The sequence below is a fragment of the Lathamus discolor genome, chromosome 19, assembly GCF_037157495.1.
Source record: "Lathamus discolor isolate bLatDis1 chromosome 19, bLatDis1.hap1, whole genome shotgun sequence".
In the NCBI taxonomy this organism is placed as follows: domain Eukaryota; kingdom Metazoa; phylum Chordata; class Aves; order Psittaciformes; family Psittacidae; genus Lathamus; species Lathamus discolor.
Window position 1 is genome coordinate 3,103,937 of NC_088902.1, and position 20,720 is coordinate 3,124,656.

Below are 20,720 nucleotides of genomic sequence, written 5' to 3' on the forward strand. Positions count from 1 at the left end.
CGCCCTCATCTCCCCGCTCACTCCTCCTGCTCCTCTCCTGCCCTCTCTGTTGCTTTGTGAATTTCTTGGCCCCAGGGATCAAGTGTTCTCAGGAGGCAGGAGATGCTCCATGTGCTGGGCACGGCGGGCAGGAGCCACGCCGCCCCTCGCCCCTGCCAGGTATGCAAGAAAGCAGAAACCACACAAAACAGTCAGACAAAACCCAACCAACCTCCTGTCTCAGCAATGCACCCCGGTTTTTTGTACAGTGATGGTGTAATTTAAGAAGTATATATATAATATATATATATCTCGTGATTGTAGTACCGTGGATACAACAACGAAAAGCAGCAAGCGAAAACAACTGAGCTCTGTCAGCATCCTTCGGGTCTGGGTCCTTGTGTGCCTCCCTGTGCCAGTCTTGCCCCCATGGTGGAGGCTGTTGGGGTTATGGACCCCCCAGTCGCAGGGACACCCCCACACTGAGGGTTTGGGGTGCAGTGGGAAGCGGGCTCGGAGGTAGTGCTGGGGGGCTGAGAAGGGGAGGAGCAGCCGCTGCCTTTGGGGACTCCCCTGGTGATGCGTGGGGTAAAACCTTGTGAAAGCCATGGGGTAACTGGGGATAAAGCAGTTTCTGGGGTTGGTCCCAGCATCACCCCCCAGCCCAGCACAACCCGGGCAGGGGGAGACTGGGGAGCCCTGGCACAGCGAGTCGGTGCTGACAGAGGTGACAGAGCCTCTTGGGCTCCTTACTGAGTCCTGAAACCTTGGGGAATAATGACCAGGACAGGGCTATGGACAAGGGGGACAGGGCGGTGAGACCGGGATTATGGGGTTATGGGGGCACTTGCTCGGCTGTTGATGGCGAGGGGGCAGAGAAAAGGGATTTATTTCCCCTTGTTTAAGGGCTGGAGCTGCAAGCGGTCTGGTGAGAAACCCAGTCCTGCTGCAGAGGATCCGCTGCGTCAGCTCCCCACATCCCCGTGTTCACCCTCCCCGTCCGGCCCCAGCTCTCCCCCTTCCTGCCCACCTTCCTCACAGTGACACGCAGCCAAGGGACCTGTGACGGAGACCCGAGATCTGGGGCACCAGCACCATCAGCGCATCCTCCCGGTGCTTCCCGCACCGCTGCAGGAGCATCGGTCGCACACAGGAAATCACAAGACACATCTTCCCCCCTTTCCCTTATCTCCCCCCCCATTTTTCCAGAGGCCAAGGCAGTTTTCCTCCTTCCCCTGCTCCTTCAGTGCCCTCCAGCTGGGATGCTTGCAGGGCTGGAGGAAGCGTGGCTGCTTCTCTGCCATGGGAGCAGTATGAAACAGGCGGAACAAACCCCAAAGGGCAGGAGCCATCACAGGCAGCTACGATAAATTAAAACCAAAATACCAAGAAAAAGGGGTTTTTCTGCTTTTAAAGCTCCCACAGGGCATCCCGTGGTGCCCGGGGCCCATCACCCTGCATCATCTGAACCTAAACCACAACTTGCCACCAGCCCGAACCAGAAAGCAAATAAACAAATAAAGATGTAATATAAAAGACCGACATCGCCAGGTAACTCAGGCTGTGGGGTACTGTGCAGTTTAACAACCCCCGGGTTTCTGTCCCATTCCAGGCTTGCGGGGTTGCGTTTCTGATTTAGTGTCCAGAGGGAAGTGGCAAATCTGCCACCTCCCTTTTCCAGAACTCTGGAATCAGGCAGTCCAAAAACCAAATCCAAATCAAGGGAAGAGCTCTGTGCCAAGGCCAAGGACCTGGGGGCTTTGGGAGGCTCTGGGTGACCCCATGCCCAAGGATGCGGTCCCAACTCAGGGGACCACCCCGCTACTGCAGGGATGCCCATAGTGGACAGCCCTGCACTCGCCTTCTACAGCTGCTCCCTTTGCAAAATGCCCCAGATCCCTGCAGAGGGGCAAACAGAGCCGGGAAGCAAAGGGAGGATGGGCCCATCTGAGGGGATGCCTGTGGTCCCCAGGGCACAGCCACCCCTCTCCCAGCATCCCTGGGTCCAGCTGGTGCCAGGCTGCTCCCGCATGGGCACAGCCAAGGGCAGCCGCAGGTGCCCTCGTCCCTTCAGGTGCCATTGTCCCAGCTTTGTCCTCCCCAAACAATGGCTGGGGCGATGCCACCTGTAGCCAGCACCCAGGAGGGAAGGGAGGAGGGAGGGACAAGCCTGGCCACTGTGAGCACAAAATGCAGGCAGCCCCTTTCCTTACAGCTGAGGTGCAGCAAAGGGCAGAACCCCCCCATCCTGAACAGAGCTGAGGGCCAGGAGATGCTTTGTTAGGGGTCAATCCAGAGCAGCCCCACTGCAGCGCACGGGGTCACTCCTAATGGGCACCGAGGGCAGCTGGTCCCACAACTGGGCTGGTGGTGAGATGGGGACAGGCTCCCATCGGAGGGGAGTATGGTCCTGATGCTCGTGGGGATCTTGATGTGTCCAGCTTGGCCCCTGTGTCCTGGCAATGCCCTGGGGCTGTAGGGTAAGGGGACAATGTGCCAGGGCAAGAGACTCCTCTGTCCTCCAGCTCCTCTCCCTCCATCAATCCCTGCCAAAGGGCACCAAGGGTGTGGGGAGCCCCGTGACAGGCGCAGATTTATCTGCCTTTATCTCACCCCCATCAACCCCACCCTGGTGCTTATCCCTTAGCTGGGGGCTCATCCCTCCTCTCCAAGGCTGGGTGGTGACAGGAGTCCCGTGGTCCATTGGCAGCGGGATGGAGCCCCTCAGCACCCCGGTCCTTGGCGCTGGCAGATGGTTTCTGTGGCTGGGAGGCAGGGGGAGGCAGCGAGGGTCCCCTGTCCCTGCCGGGGCGCGGGTGCCTCCGCTCAGACCGGGTGCACGAACTGGTAGACCAGGCGCTGGGAGATGTCGGGCTTCCGGATGATGCCTTTCTTGTAATACTGCCGGATGGAGCGGCTCAGTTTGTCGTAGTTCATGGCCGGGCGGTTCTTGCGGATGCCCCACAGGCGCGCTACTTGTGCCGAGTCCTCGATCTTGAAGATGCCTGGGAGAGAAACAAGGCCTGGAGGTTACAGCCTTGTCTGCACCCCCTGACCCTCCAGCACCCACCGTGGGGCTGACGGAGCACCCACCCTTCTCCTTGTTGAGCCAGCGGATGAAGCGGCCGTAGTTGTGGGGTTTCAGCAGCAGCTCTTTGAGGAACTGCCAGAGGTGGATGGGTTGGCCAGTACAGGATGAGTCCACCTCGCTGTCTGCCCAGGCAGCATCACCTCCTGCAGTGGAGAGGGATGGGTGAGATGAGGGAGGAGAGAAACCGCGCTGCTCTGCACCGTCCTGGGGACCTGCAGGAGTCCTCATCTGGAAAACCTCAGCTCAATGCTCGTCCATCTCTGGAGGCTGGGTCTGGAAGCACCGCTTTCTCCTCCCCACCTTGGAGCTGGCAAAACAGCTCCATCCTGCCCTGGCACAGCCCCATAGGGACTCACAGGGTGCAGGAGTCTTGCGGTCATTTCCCCTTGGCTGCACCTTGCAGGGGCTGCTGTGGGGCAGAGGGAGTGTGGCCACAGGGATGCTGCTGCTGCAGCTGCTCGAGCACCAGATAATGGCAATTAAGCAGGGAGCGAGCTCCCAAACACCCCAGACTTATCCGATGCAGCAGCGAGGCCGATGGAGCTGAGCCCGCACACAACTCACCGCAGTATCTCCCATCTCCCGGGGTAGCTTTTTCCTTCATCCAGGCAGCTGGAAGGCAGGAGCAGGCATCAGAGGAGCATCTCCCACTGACAGCATCGCCCATCCGCCCGGTCCCCAGCACCCACCGGACTTCCAGATGTCGAGGTGTGCATGCAGGATGTCCCCGCAGGCGGGTGAGCGCTGGCAGAACTGCTCCTCGGACATGGCACACAGGTCCTTTCCCGACAGCTCCTGGAAGGACTTCCCGATCTGCGGCAGCCGGTACTGGTGCTCCGTCCATAGGATCCACTTCTGCACGTTGCCGGGGCTCCAGTCCACAGGGTCTGGAGGCAGTAACACCCCAAGGAGGATCTCAGTGATGCCCAATGGCAGCAGTACCCCAGGGGACTTGGACCTGGGCTGTCCTGTTCCCTTTGCACCCAACCCTACCCCTAGCTCAGGTAATGCCAGCTGCCTCCAGGCTGTCCCCAGCCCCACACCCTCCTCTGCCCATTCCTAATGTCCAGGGAAAACGGGAGGGCGAAATGGATAATCCAAGTCCCACTGCCTGCTCCTCACTACATGCACATCCCCAAGGTGCAGATATGGAGGTGCCTTTCAGCCTCACATCAATGCCCTGGGAGGGGAAGGGACCCCCAGCTCCAGAGAGGGGAAGGGCTCAGCAGGAGGTTGCCGTGTCCCTGCAGCTCCTGGCTCTATGGCACGGCTCGGTCACGCTGTTACCCTGCACCCAGCACTGGGCTCTGCCCATGGCTTTAGCTCCTGCCCCGGCACATCCCTCCATCGCTACCACCCCATGGCTGTGGGGACACTGACCTGCAGCGATGTTGAGCAGCTTGCAGGCCGTCTCAATGTCCTTCAGCACTTCACCCACCACCATGCTCTGTACCTGCTCCAGAGAGTGCTCCTCCAGGGGCAGGCTGGCCTGCAGGTCCCCCTCGGCCCCCAGCCCCAAGCCCTGGCTGTCAATGATGGGACATTGCTCCGGCTCCTTCTGTGCCTCCCCTTGGCCACCCTGGGCACCGCTTTGGGATGGCTCCCCCAGGTCCTTGGTGCTCCAGGTGATGTCCTCGGAGTAAATCATGTCGAAGTAGTGCAGGCACACAGCGGGCAGGGGCTGGTGAGGGGTTGTGGGGGGGCTCGGGCAGCCCCAGCTCCGGTTATGGGGGTCCCGTGGGGCAGTGTCCGGCCAGGCGAGGCGGCCGGGGGGCAGAGCGCTCAGCGCGGGGCTGGCGCTGCCCATTGCTGAGCTCAGCACCGGCTCCGATCCTGCTGGAGAGGAGGAGAGGAGATGCTCAGCCCGGCACCGGCTCCTGCGCTCTGCCCAGCAGCCAGGCACAAAGGGAGGAACTAAGCCTGTTAGAGGGGAAAAAGCATCCAAAGAGACCCACGGCTCCCTGCAAGCCCCTGGATGAATGCAGGCTTCGGGATCAGCCATGGGGCTGGGGGCTGTCCTGACTGGGGAGGACACTGCTGCAGCAGACAGCAGGGAGAAGCAGGTCCCAACCACCGCGGGCTCTTAGGCTCTCCCTATGAATTCCACACTGGGTTGGCAGCAATTCAGTCCCAGCCCCGTGCCCTGCGCCTTGCAGGGGCTCTGAGGATCCGCTTGGGCAGCCCGTGAGCATCAGAGGATGCCCAAACCATACAGGAACGTTTCTGTGCATGGAAAGCATGACTTGTTGCTTTAACCTAAGGATGCCCCTGCACAACAGCACCCAAATCCAGCTCCCCGACAGCCCCAGATGAGACCTTTCCTTTCATTCTCCTGCAAGAAAAACCACCCCAAATCAGCCCATCTCCATCTGTCTCCAGCACGCGGGAGGCCTGGAGGCCACGGAGGAGAGGATGAGCCTGCTGAATTTCCTTAGCAACACCAGGGAGCAGCTCCATCCATGGAGAAAGTTCCCCACGAGACACCCCGAGGCTTTGGGAAGAGAAAGCGGGTGCCAGGGGAGAGGCTGCCCATGGGCCCAAGGGGTGTGCACAGCACCCAGCTGCCCCCGCCACCCGAGCAGTTACCCTGAGAGATGGCGCTGGCTTCCAAACCTCTCCTTGATTCGCTCTGGATTAAAGGAAGAGCTTTAGAAGATCAGCGCTAAATCCAGCCCCATACTGCTCCCGGCACAAAAGAGAAGCGGTAACAGCTTGTGCAGCTCCAGCCCGATGTACAGCACTGGGGCTCGGTGGGGAGAGGATGGGGGTCTTGTCCCCAGTGTCTGCGGGATGCTCTGCGGTCCTGCTGCATCCTTTGCCGTGGAGCAGCGGGGCTGCGGAGCCGCCCCGGGCGCAGGGCAGGATGACGGCCCCGTTCCCATCCTCTCCCCATCCCGGCTGGGACCAGAAGGACCCGATCCCTGGGGCCGAGCAGCCACCGCGCAGCCGGTGCTGCACGCCCAGGGCGGGGGCCCTTGTTTGACTTTGTGCCGCTGTGCACGCAGGCGGGGTGGGACCTGTTTGCTCTCAGAAGCCGCTTCCCCCCCCACCCCTTCTCCCGTGGGGTTGCTCCCTGGAAAAGCAGAGGCCGGAGGGGCAGCCCCGGGCTCACAGGGGGCACGGACCCACATGGACCCGCAGAAACCCTGCCGTGCCCTGCCCGAGCTGAACGAGGCTCTTTGGTCGTTGCATCAGCCCCGGCAAGCACTTTCTGGCCCGTTCATGCTCCGATGGCGAGCACGGGCTCTGCACCAGAGCCTCCCTGCAGCAAAGCCGAACCAGCGCAGCCCCGGGCTCATCCTGCTCCTCCGGGCAAGAGGGGAAGTGGTAACAGAGTTGGTTCTTGCAACGCTTGCACCCTGCCATGGGCAGGATCTGGCTCAGGGCAGAGGAGGAGCAGATCCCAAACGAGGATGGAGCCATTGAGTACCCAAGGGGTTTCTCCATCCCCACAGCAAAGCTCTGCCGCTAAGGACACAGCTGGAAGGGTCCTGCCATTCCTGAGCCCCAAAGGGTACTGCAAGAGCTCGGCCCAAACAGCTCCAACACATTCATTTCAAGCCAAAAACCTGAGGCTGGGACAGGGCTCCTGCTCTCCCCAGGGGTCCAGGTCATGGCTCAGCCCCACAGGGCCGCAGGGACTCAGCCCCATTCCAGGGAATGCTTGGGGAAGCGGTGGATGCCGCAGCTGAGGGGTCTGAGGATGAGGACAATGATCTCCTGTGTCATCCCCAGCTCTCCTGGCAAACACAACCCATTGCTGGAGGCAGTGACCCGGCGCCGGTGACGGAGCAGAGCTGGGATTAGCCCTTGGGAGCAAGAGGAATTAAATAAATAAGAAATGGGCCCAACCGCCACCCTCAAACAATGACCCCGTTAATGAGAATTAAATCCGCGGTTAAACAGGTTGTGCCACAGCCGAGATGGGGCAGGGCTGGCCCCCGGCACTCAGGATGTCTCCCAAGTGCTTCCAAAGCCCTTCCCAAAGAGCCGCCGGGTGGTGGGACAGGACCAGGCTCCGGGGTCACCTCCAGCTCCCACACTGAGGATGGGGACAGGGATGTGGCTTTGCTGTCCGGGGAGGAACTGGGCACATGAGGGATGCAGAGCTGCCCCGGACTGCTTGAAGCAGCGCCGTGGACAGTGGGGTTTGCCTTTAACCCATCCCTTCAGCTCCGCCTGCCCCACATCCCTCAGCACAGCAAGGCAGGAGCAGGCAGGGACCCCATGGACCCAGGAATCCTCTTTTGCCCAAAGAGCGGCTGCGATCTGGGTGCTTTGCCCCTGCTCTCTGGTCTGACTCAGCACCTCTGGCGCCAGCCACCTCCCTGGGCCCCAAGGAGGGCGATGCAAGCACCAAGGGGCACGGAGAGACGATGGAGCCCATTGCCTCTGCCAGACAGCTGCTGGCCAGGGCAAGACACGAGCCGTGTCGTGGGGCCAACATTAAGCAGGTGAAGGGACCTGGGGTCCCTGCATGAGCCAGGGCTGCATCAAGGACCCGGGTGCTGAGAAGCTGCTGACAGTTTGGGGTGCTGCCAGTGCATCCCATCCACCCACCAGCCTCATGGTGCTTGGCCAGGTCCAAATCACGCAGCCCCCTTTATCTCTGGGTAGAAGGAGGCCAAAACCTGCCCTCAGCCAGGGCAGGGGCTTGGATCTATCTCTGGCAATGACAGGGGCCAGGGCGAGCCTGGGGCTCACACTGGAGGTACCGCAGGAGGGATGCAGCCCATCCCATGGGCACTGCACCTCCATCTCCTCACCCAGCCATCTCCAACACCACCAGTGTCCCCCCAGCTCCTCCTGCCGTTACCTGCATGGATGCTGGTGCAGGGACCAAGCGTCCCCACGGGTCTCCTCACCCTGGGTCAGGCTGCCCTCGCCATCGGTGCAGGGAGGAAAGCAGGAGCAGGGGGAGGAACGGGACAGAACTGAGCGGAGCCCCGGTGCTCTGTGTCCCCAAGGGGAGCAGCAGAGCTTGGTGTCCCCATGCAGGGCCAGCAAGCTCCTATTTATAGCAGCACCTTCCTCCCCGCCAGGCTCTTGCCCATGAGAAAGCCCATATTGTGGGGGATTTGGCACCTGAGCGGCGTTTGTGTTTCACTAACCGAGCAGAACCACAAAAATCAAACCCAGAGCCAATGTGCCTTTAGCACGGAGAAAAAAAACCACCCAGCAGGGAAGCAATGCTGAGCTCGTGCAGGTCTTGTAAAGGGGTTCAAAGCATAGAGACACCCCCTGAGCTGCCCAGAACCCGCGATGCTCTGTACGGAGCACAGTGCCCCAAAGCACATTGTCCCCTGCTCCCTGCCAGGCAGAGGGGCTTGCGGGATGCTCAGTGTCCCTGTGGGTACCGGGTGAGCTGGCCACAGGGGCTCTTGCTTCATTGCACCATTGGTGCCTGAGCAGGAGGGGGTTCCAATTGACAAATCCCATTTCATTCCAGGTGATGCCATGCCAGGAAGCAGCAGGAACCTCGTGCTGGGGGACAACCTGTCCCTGTTTAGCCCTAATGGCACTCAGAGGTGCAGGGTGGCACACATGGGGTGGCACCACATCCACCCAGCCTTGGCACCTAAAGGGCTGTAGGACCCCCAGGAAGGGGGGAAGGTCTCAGCACAGCACAGGGCTTACCTCGAGGCTCAGAAACCGCAGAGGTCCCAGCGCAGGGTGGGAAGAGCCATCCCCGTGGTGCTCCGCACGCATGGCCCAAAGCAGGGTGCCCCAGCACCGGCAGGGAGGGCAGCCAGCAGCACCCGGCCCTGCTCAGCGCTGTCCCTGTAGCCCCGCTGCAGGATGGGGACAGGGCACAGGGATAGGGACAGGGCACCCCGAGCGGCTCCGAGGGTGCTGGGTGGGTGAAGCCAGGCAAAGCATGCGAGGGGAAGCCGGCAGTGAACACAAGGTGCTCAGCTCAGCAAATGCCTCCTTTGCCCATTATATCCAATTCCTTCCTTATTTACCTGAACAAACAAGCTGGGTGCTGGTGTTTGAATAGCCTAAGCTGGGGTTAACCCTTAATGGGTGCATCAAGGCACGGGGCTCAGACCCAAATGGGCCCAAGGAGTGGAGTGGGGTAAACCTGGGCATCATTAACCCCTTCCCATCCTCATCTGGGACACCCACCTAAGAGATGGGGACGCATCATGGGGCGAGACCAAAAGCTCCTCCTGCAGCCAGACCCTGCAGCACAGAGACCTTTTGGATGCATTAGAGCCCCTGTCTGGACCCTGCCGCATGACACCGCTCCCCCAGCACAGGCTGGAGTGGTTCAGGGCCAGGAGCGTCCCCTATGCAAGTGCAAGGGGCTTGTGATAGGGACTGCGAGTGAGGATGCTCGGGGCTGTCAGGGCCAGCAGGAGCCCCTCACACCAACCCAACCACCCCTCACAGCACGGATACCCCGAGGGTATCCAAAGGGTCCACGTTGCTGCTGCCTGGGAGCAGCACAAGGTACCGGGGGCACGGTCAGAATGTGCAGTGCTCCAGGCTTGGGTTGTCTGCACTGGAATAAGCAGGAAAAAGCTGTTTTGACCAGGACAGACACGGAGCTGGTATTTATTGTCTCTCTTTAACACACGAAGAGAGCGGAGCAGCTCAGCCGGGTCTCCCGTGCACGTAGCGCTGCCGACACCAAACCCGACACCAGACAAAACCCCGGCCACAAACACCCATGGTGCAACCGGGGTCAGACCCACGTCACCGTGTCCCTGCGGCCGTCACAGCCGGGCTCAGCACCACGCAGCCCAGCAGCACCGTGTGCCCGGATGGAAACAGCCCCGGCAGGAGGTGACCCCGGTGTCACGGCTGCCCCGTGCGTTGGCTTCGCCGCGCTATCGCCAGGACCAGCAGCTTCTGTCCCTGCTGAATTGCCTCAATGTTATCTTATCGGTGGGGAAAAAGTTGCCCCCGGATTCGGGCTCCTGCACCCGGGGGGAGCTTTTCTGCCCTGTTTTGGTAAACACGGCCAGGCCCAGAACACGTGGCAGCTCGGGGTGGGGGGGATGTGGGTTGGGAGGATACGGGGGGCAGCAGCGGTGGGGAGGGAGCCCCAGGCTCTGCCATGGGGCAGGCACAGGAGATGGGGATGTGCCGCAGCCAGGAGCGGGCCCAGCCGCCCGCTGCCCTCCGTGCTGCTCCTCGCAGCAGCCACAGCGCGGTCCCCCCCTGCACCCCTGGAGGCATCGCCCCTCTGCTTCAGAGCAGGTACCACAAGCACGATGCAGCTCTGCCTGCTCCTGCAGCCATTGCAAAGCTCCTGAGGGCTGCCAGGTCCCGGCCAGAGCCACCGCAGGAAGCTGGGGACAGCGGGCACCGTGCCCAAACCTGCTCCCGTCTCCCAGCTCAGCATCCCCATGCAGGAACTGGGGGCGGAAGCATCCCAGCACAGCTCCAGAGATGAGACTGTAGCCCTCCAAGCGCGGGTGCCTTTATCATAGCAGAGAAACGCAGGCATCTTGGCTGTGGAAACTTAAGGTACAGAGTGAAGCCATGTATGAACCACACACAAGCCATGGTAGGAAATCACTGCGGCCATCCCGCACCTTCCCGCAGCAGCAGTTTGCTGAGCAGGTTACAGTTTGCACCTCCTGCTGTGACATCACCCCCAGCTCTCCCTTGTGTATTTGGTTTCATTACTACTCGTTACCAGAGCAAACACCAAAACAGTCACCCAAAGGAGCCAGCAATGCAGGAGTGAGCGCGATCGGGGACACTGGGTGCAAGCAGGAGGCCGCCGAGCAGAGGGGATGCGGTGGAAGTACCTGGCGCTGGGTCCCTGCTTTGGAGCATCCTGGACCCCGCTCATCCTGGTCCGTCTGGAAGCCAAACTCACATCTGGGTCTGGAAAAGCTTTCCCTGCTCCTCTTATCAGCAGCACCGCAGATTCCGATAAGCAAAAGAGATTAAAGGCAAACAACATTTGCTTTGCTGTGCTCGGGGAGAGCAGCAAAACCAGGCCCAAAAGTGAGATCTCTGCTTTCCTCCCCAGAGCAGGTTTGGTGGCTGCAGCCGCCTGGCGTCACCGGCCGTGCGATGCTCTCACCACTGCCTTTCGCAATCGGTGGCTCGGCACATGCTTGCCTATGCAAACCAGGCAAAGACAGGTTGCGACACCTGAGAAACAACAAAAGAGGGGAAATACAGCCTGGATGTTCTGCTCCGTGTGCGCAGCTTTCAACGCTTTTCCCTTGTCTTCCCTGACAACCCAATTCCGGTGCCTTTTGCCATGGCTGAAACCTCAACGCTTGGGAACGCAGCCCAAGGGAAGGGATGGAGAAAGGACTCGTGAATCAGCCTGGAAGAACCTCTCTGCCCGCTTGCCTGCGGCCAATCTCTGGCTCCATCGCAAGAATAATAGATCAGCAGCCATGTCATAGATAATAAAACTATTGAAGGCGCTTGATGTCACTGCAGAAACCACAGAGATGATCTGAGCCCTGTTTGTGTCCGACCTGAGGGGTGTTTCCTGCTCCCCGGCAGCAGCAGCGTTTCCTCTGCTTTGGTTCCCCCACAGCACTTGGGGACAGCCGTGGTCTCCATGCGAAGCAAAGCCATAAGCTCGGGTCCCTCTGAGAGGCCTCGTCCTGCATCCCGCATCTGCGCGTCTGGGTGATGCTCATAGAGCAGATGGACCCCGCTCCCAGGCTTTCCTGCAGCCCAACGAGACTGGAAATAGGGAAACGGTTTGGATGCCTTTAACGCATCCCCCAGCTCAGTCCTGCTCTGCAGCTGTGAACCCATGGGAGCCGGACCCGCAGCGCTCAGCAGTGTGATGAGGACGGATGCTCCCGGGCTGCCACTGGACCGAGCATCCTTTAGGTTTCCACCTCTCCAACACCATCGCCCCTGTCCTCACACCTGCAAGAGCTCTGGGGATGCTCCCTGCGCTGGGCTGAGACCGAGGCAGAAACCAGCCTACAAATGACCAGTTTCCCACTACTGGGAAGGCACCAGGACGCAGGGAATCCCTGCCAAGGGTGAAGGAAAGCCTGAGATCCACCACGGAGGAGGCAGGTCCCGGTGGGAAGAGGTGGCTGCTCACTCCCCTCCTGCCACCCATAATCTTAATCGCTCTTCACTCGCTGTTTGCTGACAGCAGTTCGCTTCCTCCCAGCTCGCACCAAGAGGGTTCATCCCCCTCGTGCTGGTTCAAGCTAATGCACATACAGAGGGGCAGAGCCCGGAGCAGGCAGAGGCCAGGGAGCCTCAGGCATCTCTCACCCACTGCCCGCAGGCTCCTCTTTCCCCATAAAGGGCAGGAGGTGGGAAGCAGCCACGTTTCCTATCCCAGCTCCCTCGTGCTTTGCTCAGAGCCCACCCTCCGAGGGGTCCCCTCACTTCTGCCCGGCTCACCGGTCAACCCATGGGTCCTGCTGCCCAGGAAGCGCTGCGAAGGCTGGGGTTTTGCAGGTGAGTTTTGGAGATGCGCTGGTGAGCGGTGTCAGTGCAGAGCAGCACCCTTTGGTCCCAGCCCCACAGCTGGCTTCTGCAGTGCCACCAAACCGGAGCGCACAGCAGGAAGCACAACACTGGCATCCACGTGAGCCGCTCGTGCTCCCCTTGTGTCCCCCCCAAATGCCTCCACATAAGGGGTGTGAGCAGGCACCACCATGGGGAAAGGGAGGGAGATGCTGCTTGGGCATCCCAGGACTGGGTATTTCCAGTAGGGTCAAGACCTCCTCTACCCTTGGAGGGAACCTGGGAGGGGAAGAGGTCCCTGCAGCCCTGAAGGTAACCAAAGGGCCAGGGAGTGCAAGGGAAGGAGCTCAGAGGCATGCACAGAGAAGCCAGCACCCTTTTTGTTTGTGCAGATCCACCACGATCGTGCTCGGAGCTCTTGCATCACTAAGACCGCTCCAAAGCAGAGACAACTGAATCTCCTTAAACTCCTCCTCACCCCACATACACCCTTTTCCTGAGCAGCCCCGGGGCCAAGCAGGGCCGCTCCTCTTTATTACCTCCCCTGGCTACCTTTGCTTGGCTTCCCATCTTCCAGATGCTGCCATAAACCCCGTTTACAGGGGATGCTTGTATGCTTGACGCAAACAGCCACGATTATTGCTGCTGGCACCCGCCTGCAGGGCCCACCCTGATAAAGAGCTGGGCTCTGATGCTGCGCGAGGTGCTCCTGGCATTCCCGGTATTCCCAGCTGTGGCAGGGAGACCTGAGCAAGAAAACCCAACCAACCAGACTACAGCAGAGTAAATGGCCCCACGACCCAAATGGTGTCACCTACGTGACAGGGCAGCCCTTGAGGGTGCTTGCAGGCGGTGGTGGAGAACCCAGCTCCATCCTGGAGCACAGGGGCCAGTGTCCGCTCTGTGCTGGTGGTGCTGGAGGTCCCAGAGCCACCCCTTGGCTGAGCACGGAGGTGTGAGCACAAAGGCTCCTCACACCCCGCAGCAGAGGGAGGCTCCGAGGTTTGGCTCTGCGTTGCCGCATCCTCACTCCTTCAGCCCAGCCGTGGGGCAGGATGGGCAAGGAAGGACCAGCCGGTGGGTGATGAATACATCAGACTGATGGCAGCAGCATCCTGGACCACCAAACCACACTGCCCTTCCTGCCCCCACACCTTTCCATGCCCACAGCACCGGTTCTCCCATGCTTCATCCCAAACGCTGCCAGTGCAAACCCTGGGTGACGCAGATGGGGAGGGCGCAGGGCACCCATCAGGGCTGGGAGCAATGGGATCCACTGAGTGTTTGCTGTTCCCTGCTCAAAGCCCTGCTCTTTTCTTCCTCCAATCTCACTAAAATCCTGCTTTTGTCTCTTGGGATTAAAAAGCCTAGAAAGGGCCGCTGGCTGCCCAGCGGTGCCAAGGAGGAGATGGCTCATGGTGGCACGGGTGCGCCAGCTCAGTGGCACGGTGAACCCTGGCAGGAGGAGGAAAGATCACCCCCCCCTCCCAGGTCACCAGTGATTTGGGGTGCAGGGGAGGGGAAACCTACACATGGGGATGCTCCTGATCCAAACCCCGTCCAGGATGACAGACCCCCGCCTCCAGGCCAGGTACCATCACCACTTACCCACCCCACCGGCACAGCTGGGCAATGGGGCCAGCATCCCCTCCCTGTGCCGGGCTCGGGGTCGCCTGCGGCGCCGGCTCGCAGGCACACAGAGGCAGCCAGGTGAGACGGCCGGGCCCGCGGCCAGCAGACGCGATGTTGTCTTTTCACACAGCCCCGCTTGCGGGGCCCGGCTCCCTTTCCCACACCGGTTGCCATTGAGAAATGCAAATTCCCCATTCTTCTGCTGCTGGGGTTTCTCCCCACACAGGCAAAATGATCCTCGGGCATAACGGCCCCATAGAGCGGCCGCTGGGGAGCGTGGGAGCACACAGCACGAGCAGCTCCAATGGGTTCAGAGGCAAGGAGGGCAGCACGCAATGCCCCAGAGAGCAGGGTAGGCTCTTGGCTGCAGTTACTCCTTCAGTCCAACGCAATCAATTGGATCCTGCCCCTCTGCTCTGCTCTTGTGAGACCTCACCTGGAGCATTGTGTGCAGTTCTGGTGTCCTCAACGTAAAAAGGACATGGAACTGCTGGAACAAGTCCAGAGGAGGCCACGAGGATGATCAGGGGCTGGAGCACCTCCTGTATGAAGACAGGCTGAGGAAGTTGGGGCTGTTCAGCCTGGAGAAGAGAAGGCTGCGTGGGGACCTCATAGCAGCCTTCCAGTATCTGAAGGGGGCCTATAGGGATGCTGGGGAGGGACTCTTCATCAGGGACTGTAGTGATGGGACAAGAGGTAACGGGTTCAAACTGAAACAGGGGAAGTTTAGATTGGATCTAAGGAGGAAGTTCTTTACTGCAAGGGTGGTGAGGCACTGGAATGGGTTGCCCAGGGAGGTTGTGAGTGCTCCATCCCTGGTGGTGAGTGCTCCATCCCTGGTGGTGTTCAAGCCCAGGCTGGATGAAGCCTTGTGTGGGATGGTTTAGTGTGAGGTGTCCCTGCCCATGGCAGGGGGTTGGAACTGGATGATCTTGAGGTCCTTTCCAACCCAAACCATTCTGTGATTCTATGAATCCATCCCTGGGGAGCCTGCAGGAGGCTTTGCCCCAGCGCAAAACACCCTAAACCCCGCGCTCACCTCTCCCTGTTGAGACCTGAATGGAGAGGGGAAGGCAGCAGGGGCCAGAGCCACCCTCCTCTTGGCACCAGAGTGCCCCAGCCCTGGTGAACCAGGCTTTGAGCTCTCAGGGGTGCAGAGGGGGGACTGCTCCTCTGTGTCCCCCCCCCCCAACACAGAGGGCAGGGACCCCACAAGGGTTAAAGCTGCCCCACATCCCGCAGCATCGCATGGAGCTGTAGGCATGGCTAAAACCTGTGGGGCTGGAAGAAAGCTGGGGACAGAGATGGCAGCGGGCTTGGAGCTGCTGCAGAGTGAGCAATGCTCGGGTCAGGCACCCTTGTCCTAGGAGGGGCAGTTTATGGGCATGGAATCAGGGGATGGATTGGGTTGGAAGGAACCTTAAAGCTCACCCAGTTCCAACCCCTGCCACGGGCAGGGACCCCTTCCACTGGAGCAGCTTGCTCCAAGCCCCTGTGTCCAACCTGGCCTTGAGTCCTCATCCTTGTTACCTCCCCAACAGAGCCTGGCTTGGGGGCAATGGAACTGTGACCAAGCATTGGGAGCTCCGGACAGACCTGGGCCTGCTTTCTCCTTGAAGGGCTGCCCCAGCCCCAGGGCCCAGCTCTTGCCATCCCCGCACTGGCTCTGGGCACTGGCAGAGCGAGGACATCGCTCCTCTCCTCAGTGGCGGATTTTGAGGGCAGCAAAATGTTTGTTCTGTCAATACCTGCCTAATCCCCAGCGAAAAGCTGATGAAAAAGCCATGGGGGGAGGATGGGAATGGGCTGCCCTTTGAAACAAAGCCCCGGTGCTGACAGCCGCAGCCCGGAGCAGGGGATGGCATCTCCAGGGCTGGTAGTGCTGGTGCGGCCAGGACACGAGGGCAATGGGGATCCCCCTGCCTGCAGCGGAGCAGGGCAGGGGAACGCTCTCCATCAGAGCAGGGATGGCTTCAGGGCAGGCACAAACCAATGCCCCTGCTTGAACCTGAGCAGGACCATGCAGGAGGTGCAAGCAGCACATCCCTGCTCTGAAGTGACTGCACAAAGGGGCTCACCTGGGGACAGGCGTTTGCAGATGACCCATAAAGCCCTTTCTGTGTGGGATGAAGCACACGCGGTCATGGCAAGGCTCATTTCCATGTTGCTTGGGGTCCCCTCCTCTGCAGGGACCCACTCCCAGCGCCCGATGGCATCGGCGCTGCACCCTTCACCCGCAGGAAATAACAGCGAGTGCATTTAAGCAGTTTCCATTTGTTTGCTCTTTAAATAATCGTTTCCTTATCGCTATTTATTTAGATCCCTTTAAGAGTCTGACAAACCTGATTCTCAGGCACCAGCACCCGCTTCCTCCCGGCTTTCCCCCTCTGCTGCCTGCGGGCAAGGCGGAGCAGCCAGGCTTGTCCCAGGACGGGGTCCCCTGCCTGGGGAGGGATGTGTGGAGCATCGAGCCCCCGCTTACCCCTTCCTTTCTGAGATGGACAAACCGGGATGCTCCGAAGCTGTGTTTTGGGGAGCTCATCCTCCTCTCGCCATCCCACCACGGGCCATGGCAGCACACACAGATGCTCTGGGGCTGCTGCGAAGTGCTGCCAAGCTCAGGGGAGCAGTGATGCCAGCGCGAGGGTTGGGGAGGAAAGTGATGCTCTGCACGTTTCCCACCATGGAAAGGCACCAGAGGCCTTTGCTGCGGACCGGAGAGAGCAGGAACGAACCTGGTGCTGGCCAAGCCCTCTCCCCCCAGCTCCGATTGCTGTGAAGCAATGTCCACAACTGCCCAACACTCCTCTGTGCAGGGTCCAGCCAAGCGCTGCTCTCAAGTACCAACAGCACCGGTCAGACCAGCAGCCAGCACCAATGGGGATGAGAGCAGGATGGGTTCAAGTGTCCCATGAGCATGGACAAGGGACATGCTATGGGTATCTGCGGACAGAGACCATCGCTGCTGTTGGACTCGTGTGGGTCCACAGGCCTCTCCTGCTGTCACCTACTCGGGAGGCTCGGCTGGGGGGGCGAGGGGTCCGTGCCCCACTGCCTGCCCCACACCACCCTGGGGGTTTGGGTTCCAGCGGCTGACGTCAGGGCCCAGCCTGCAGCTGTCAGAGCTGATTGAGGAAACCCGGCCACAGCAAACAAGGAGGAGGGAAGGCAGGGGCAGATTAGATAACCGGGAACGCCAGGCTCCCGCTGCGGTTCCCCTGCTTGGCAAACCCTGCCTGGCTCAGGCTGCTCCCTGCCAGCAGCGCGAGGACCCCACTGAATCCCCCTCCTATGGGGGAATCCCATACTGAATATATGGGAGTTCTGAATATACTGAATTCCTCCTATATGGGAATCCCATACAGTGAAACACTGAATCCCCCTCCTATGGGATGGCTTTCCTCAAACAGGTCTGCCTGATCCCAGACCCAAGAGGTTGTCCCCTCCCTCCTCCAGAGCCGTGCATCGCCCTGGGGCAGGCAGCAAGAGCGGAGCAAGGTCCCCCATGGTCCTACATGGAGGTAGGTAGGGGTGACCACAGGGTTGCTTTATCCTGGTGGAGAGGCAGGGCAGGGTCCTGGCCAGCAGAGCTCCTGTACCCACTGCACCCCAACAGCCACAAGGGCCCAACAAAGGGGAAGCTCTCACCCTTGCTCAGCTGGATCCAAGCAACCTTTGGCTCCAGCTTGTATTGCCCCCAGCAGCACAGCACCCTCCCAACTGCAGCACAACGTGGACCTGCTGCTGTTCAGACACCTTCCTCATCCTCACTGACGGGATAGCTCTCGCCTTCGGGGCATCTCAGCTCCGGGGGGATTTGCAATTGAGGAGCAGCCTCAGCTCCCTCTGCTGGCTCCTGCTTCAGGAAAACCTGGTTATAAAGAACATTCCCAAGCAGCTTCTCGCACCTCTCACCTTGAGGATACGGTGACACCCGCCCAGCCACAGCAGGGAAGATGCTGCAACCCAGCACAGGCAGCCTGCTCAGGACACAGCGCAGCCATGCAGCCATCCACCCTCCTCAGGGCAATCATCCCTGGTGAGGAAGCTCAGCCGGGGCAGCAGGGATAAGCCACAGCCCTGTGCAGCAAAGACAAGGCACCCACCAGCACTTGCTGGCATTAGATGGGTCCTGTGGGGCAGTCCCAGGGGCTGGCTGGGGGGACCTGGGACCTCCAGCCTCAGCTTCTCCCACTTACAAATCACAGCAAGCACTGACCCCGGTGGGCACGTACCTGGGAGCAAAGCAACGCGACCTCCTGGCCAGGCACCTTCACCTGCGAGAGGTCAGTGGCTCTGGAGCTTCACAGTGCCTTAGGAGGAGCAGCAGCATCACCCAGCTCAGTCCTGCTCGCTCAGGACAGCACACACACAGCAGCACCTGCAGCCAGCCAAGCAAAGCAGCACAGGGCTGAGCCCTGCAGCGAGTGAGAAGGCTCCTGTGAAGAGGTCTGTCCTTGTTCATGGAGATCCTCAATGAATTCCCAGAAACAGCCAAAGCAGCACCAGGTAGCCCCAGAGATGAAGAGCTGGCGCTTGACTGCTGCAAGAAAACACATCACTTGGTGAAGGGAAGCACGTACAACCTCAGGCTCGTTCAAACATCCTTCGCTTGAATGGGAATACACCTCAGCTGGGAGAACGGCTCCTGGGAGCCTCTGGGAAGCTGGTTCTGCAACTGGTTTTATGCAGGTGGTGTTCAAACACAGAGCCCTGACTGGCAGGAGCCGGGTATGCTGCCTCTGGGAAGCTTGTGAACTGTAATAAGCCAAGCAAGGAGCTCTCCCTCTGGAGGATGCCCTGCTCAGGTCAACCCAGGTCCCAGCATCACCTTGTCCCACCGCCATCACCGTGGCAGAAGATGGAGCCACGATGCTACAGTGTCACCAACTCAGCCAAGCAGCCTCGCAGGACACTGCACTGGTTACTGTGTTTGTAAATAGGTGTAAAACATCCTCCCCGCCACCCCCTTATGCCCTTTAAGTTGTTGGGAAGGTACCGCTTCTGCACACGTCATTCAATGGGACAAACAAGGCTGGTCCTTACCTGCGTATGCCATCTGCTTCCTGGCTCCATCTCTGCTGCGTGCTTTTACTACTCGGCTGTTTTATGAATGGTGTAGGAAGCATCTGAGATTAGATTTCCTTAAGTAATTCCTGTTTAACCAGGTATTTTCCAGCACACAGGTACAGCAGGTGAACAGCAGATCACAGCTTAGAGAAAGAGGCCAGAGAAAGCCTACACCACAAGTTATTCCCAGTCCTGTGCAGGCACATGCAGATCCCGTACCGCTTCCCCAGGGACTCCCTCACACCATCCCCTTCACCACCATGGCCTGGTTTCCCCTCTGGACCTGTTAATACTTCGCCGTGCATCCCCAAAGCACTTGCAGAGAAGCAAGAGCAAAGGGAAGAGGTAAAGCGAGCACAGACCCCTCCTCAGCACCTCCTGTGCACCGCAGGATTTAGTGCATGTGGCTGGTGCAGAGGGGATAAAGAAATCACAGCCCCTGCCCTTTGCTACTGCAGTCAGAGCCGCTGCCCTCGAGCCTGCAGGTACCAGGATGCTGTGGAGGCTCTGGAGCACCCTGCAGCCCAAGGCACTGCAGAGGAGCACAGGAGCAGGGGACAATGCTGCTCAGTCCTGGGCACTACCCAGTGTGCTGAGCATGCCACCCTCACTGCAGTTCATCGCACACAGCAGAAAGCACCCTCCTGCCTCCTGCAGCATCACTTCAGGAGCCAAACAAAACCTGCTTAAAACCTGGGTTATTTTATAACTTTCAATAAACCACAACCTGGACCCCCTAAAATAATCAACAGGCAGAAAAAGCAAACCCAAGCAGTTCTCAGGTGACTGCAGCAGCCCTTTGACTGCCCTGCCACGCTGCAGCACCCCCAGCCTCCATGCAGGGACCATAGCGCTAGGACGACCTCCGTTACAGGCATCCCTGAGGTTACCCGGCTGCTCAAGGGACAGTGCAAGAAGGTGTGATGATATTGCCCCGTACTGTCCTGTATTGCCCTGTACTGGCATCGCCAGGTTGCAACCCTAAAGACAAACATGTTCTGTCAGCAATAGAAATAGGAAATGACAAGATGGGCAGAGAGAAGGAGAGGCAACCCCAACCCACCCAGATTAGTTGCAAGGGCACCCATGAGCCCAAGGGTTGCGTTCTTTTCAAGGCACAAAACAAATACCCGTAGGCACAGGTAGCAGGATGTCTGTTCCCATTAAGGCTTTCAGTGAAGCTGAAACAGCAGCTGAAAGCTCCAGGCATTTATTCAAATGGTAAAAAGCAAACCCTGTGTGCACACATTGAGGCTCCTTGCGAGGATTAGTAACAAAATCACATGTAAGCAAAGAGAAAGGCTTCAGCTAAGCTGCTTCACAATATAGTTTATATAGGCAAATGCTTGGGCTGGGTGCCTCGAGTCACCCAGGTGTCACTTGGGAAAGGAGCAAAAAGGAGCAGCCTGCAATGACCAGGTAAGTGGAAACTGAAGCAGAGACTTTCACACATCCCCATCCTGGTACACAGGAACACTGCTCCCTCAGCGACAGTAAGAAAAAACCCAAATCCCCATCATTCAGA

The 20,720-nt window shown here is 59.6% G+C and overlaps 1 protein-coding gene across 1 annotated transcript; it reads right to left on the minus strand.

The window, feature by feature from the left end:
* Positions 1–1,362: 1,362 nt before the first annotated feature.
* Positions 1,363–8,731, minus strand: SPDEF (SAM pointed domain containing ETS transcription factor). Its single transcript, XM_065698273.1, has 6 exons — positions 8,708–8,731; positions 4,451–4,903; positions 3,760–3,957; positions 3,635–3,682; positions 3,073–3,213; positions 1,363–2,984 (listed from the first exon to the last, which is right to left on the minus strand). Exons 2-6 carry the CDS (start codon positions 4,875–4,877, stop codon positions 2,806–2,808), a joined length of 993 nt encoding a protein of 330 aa, XP_065554345.1. The 5' UTR covers positions 4,878–4,903; positions 8,708–8,731; the 3' UTR covers positions 1,363–2,805.
* Between the last annotated feature and the right edge of the window lie 11,989 nt (positions 8,732–20,720).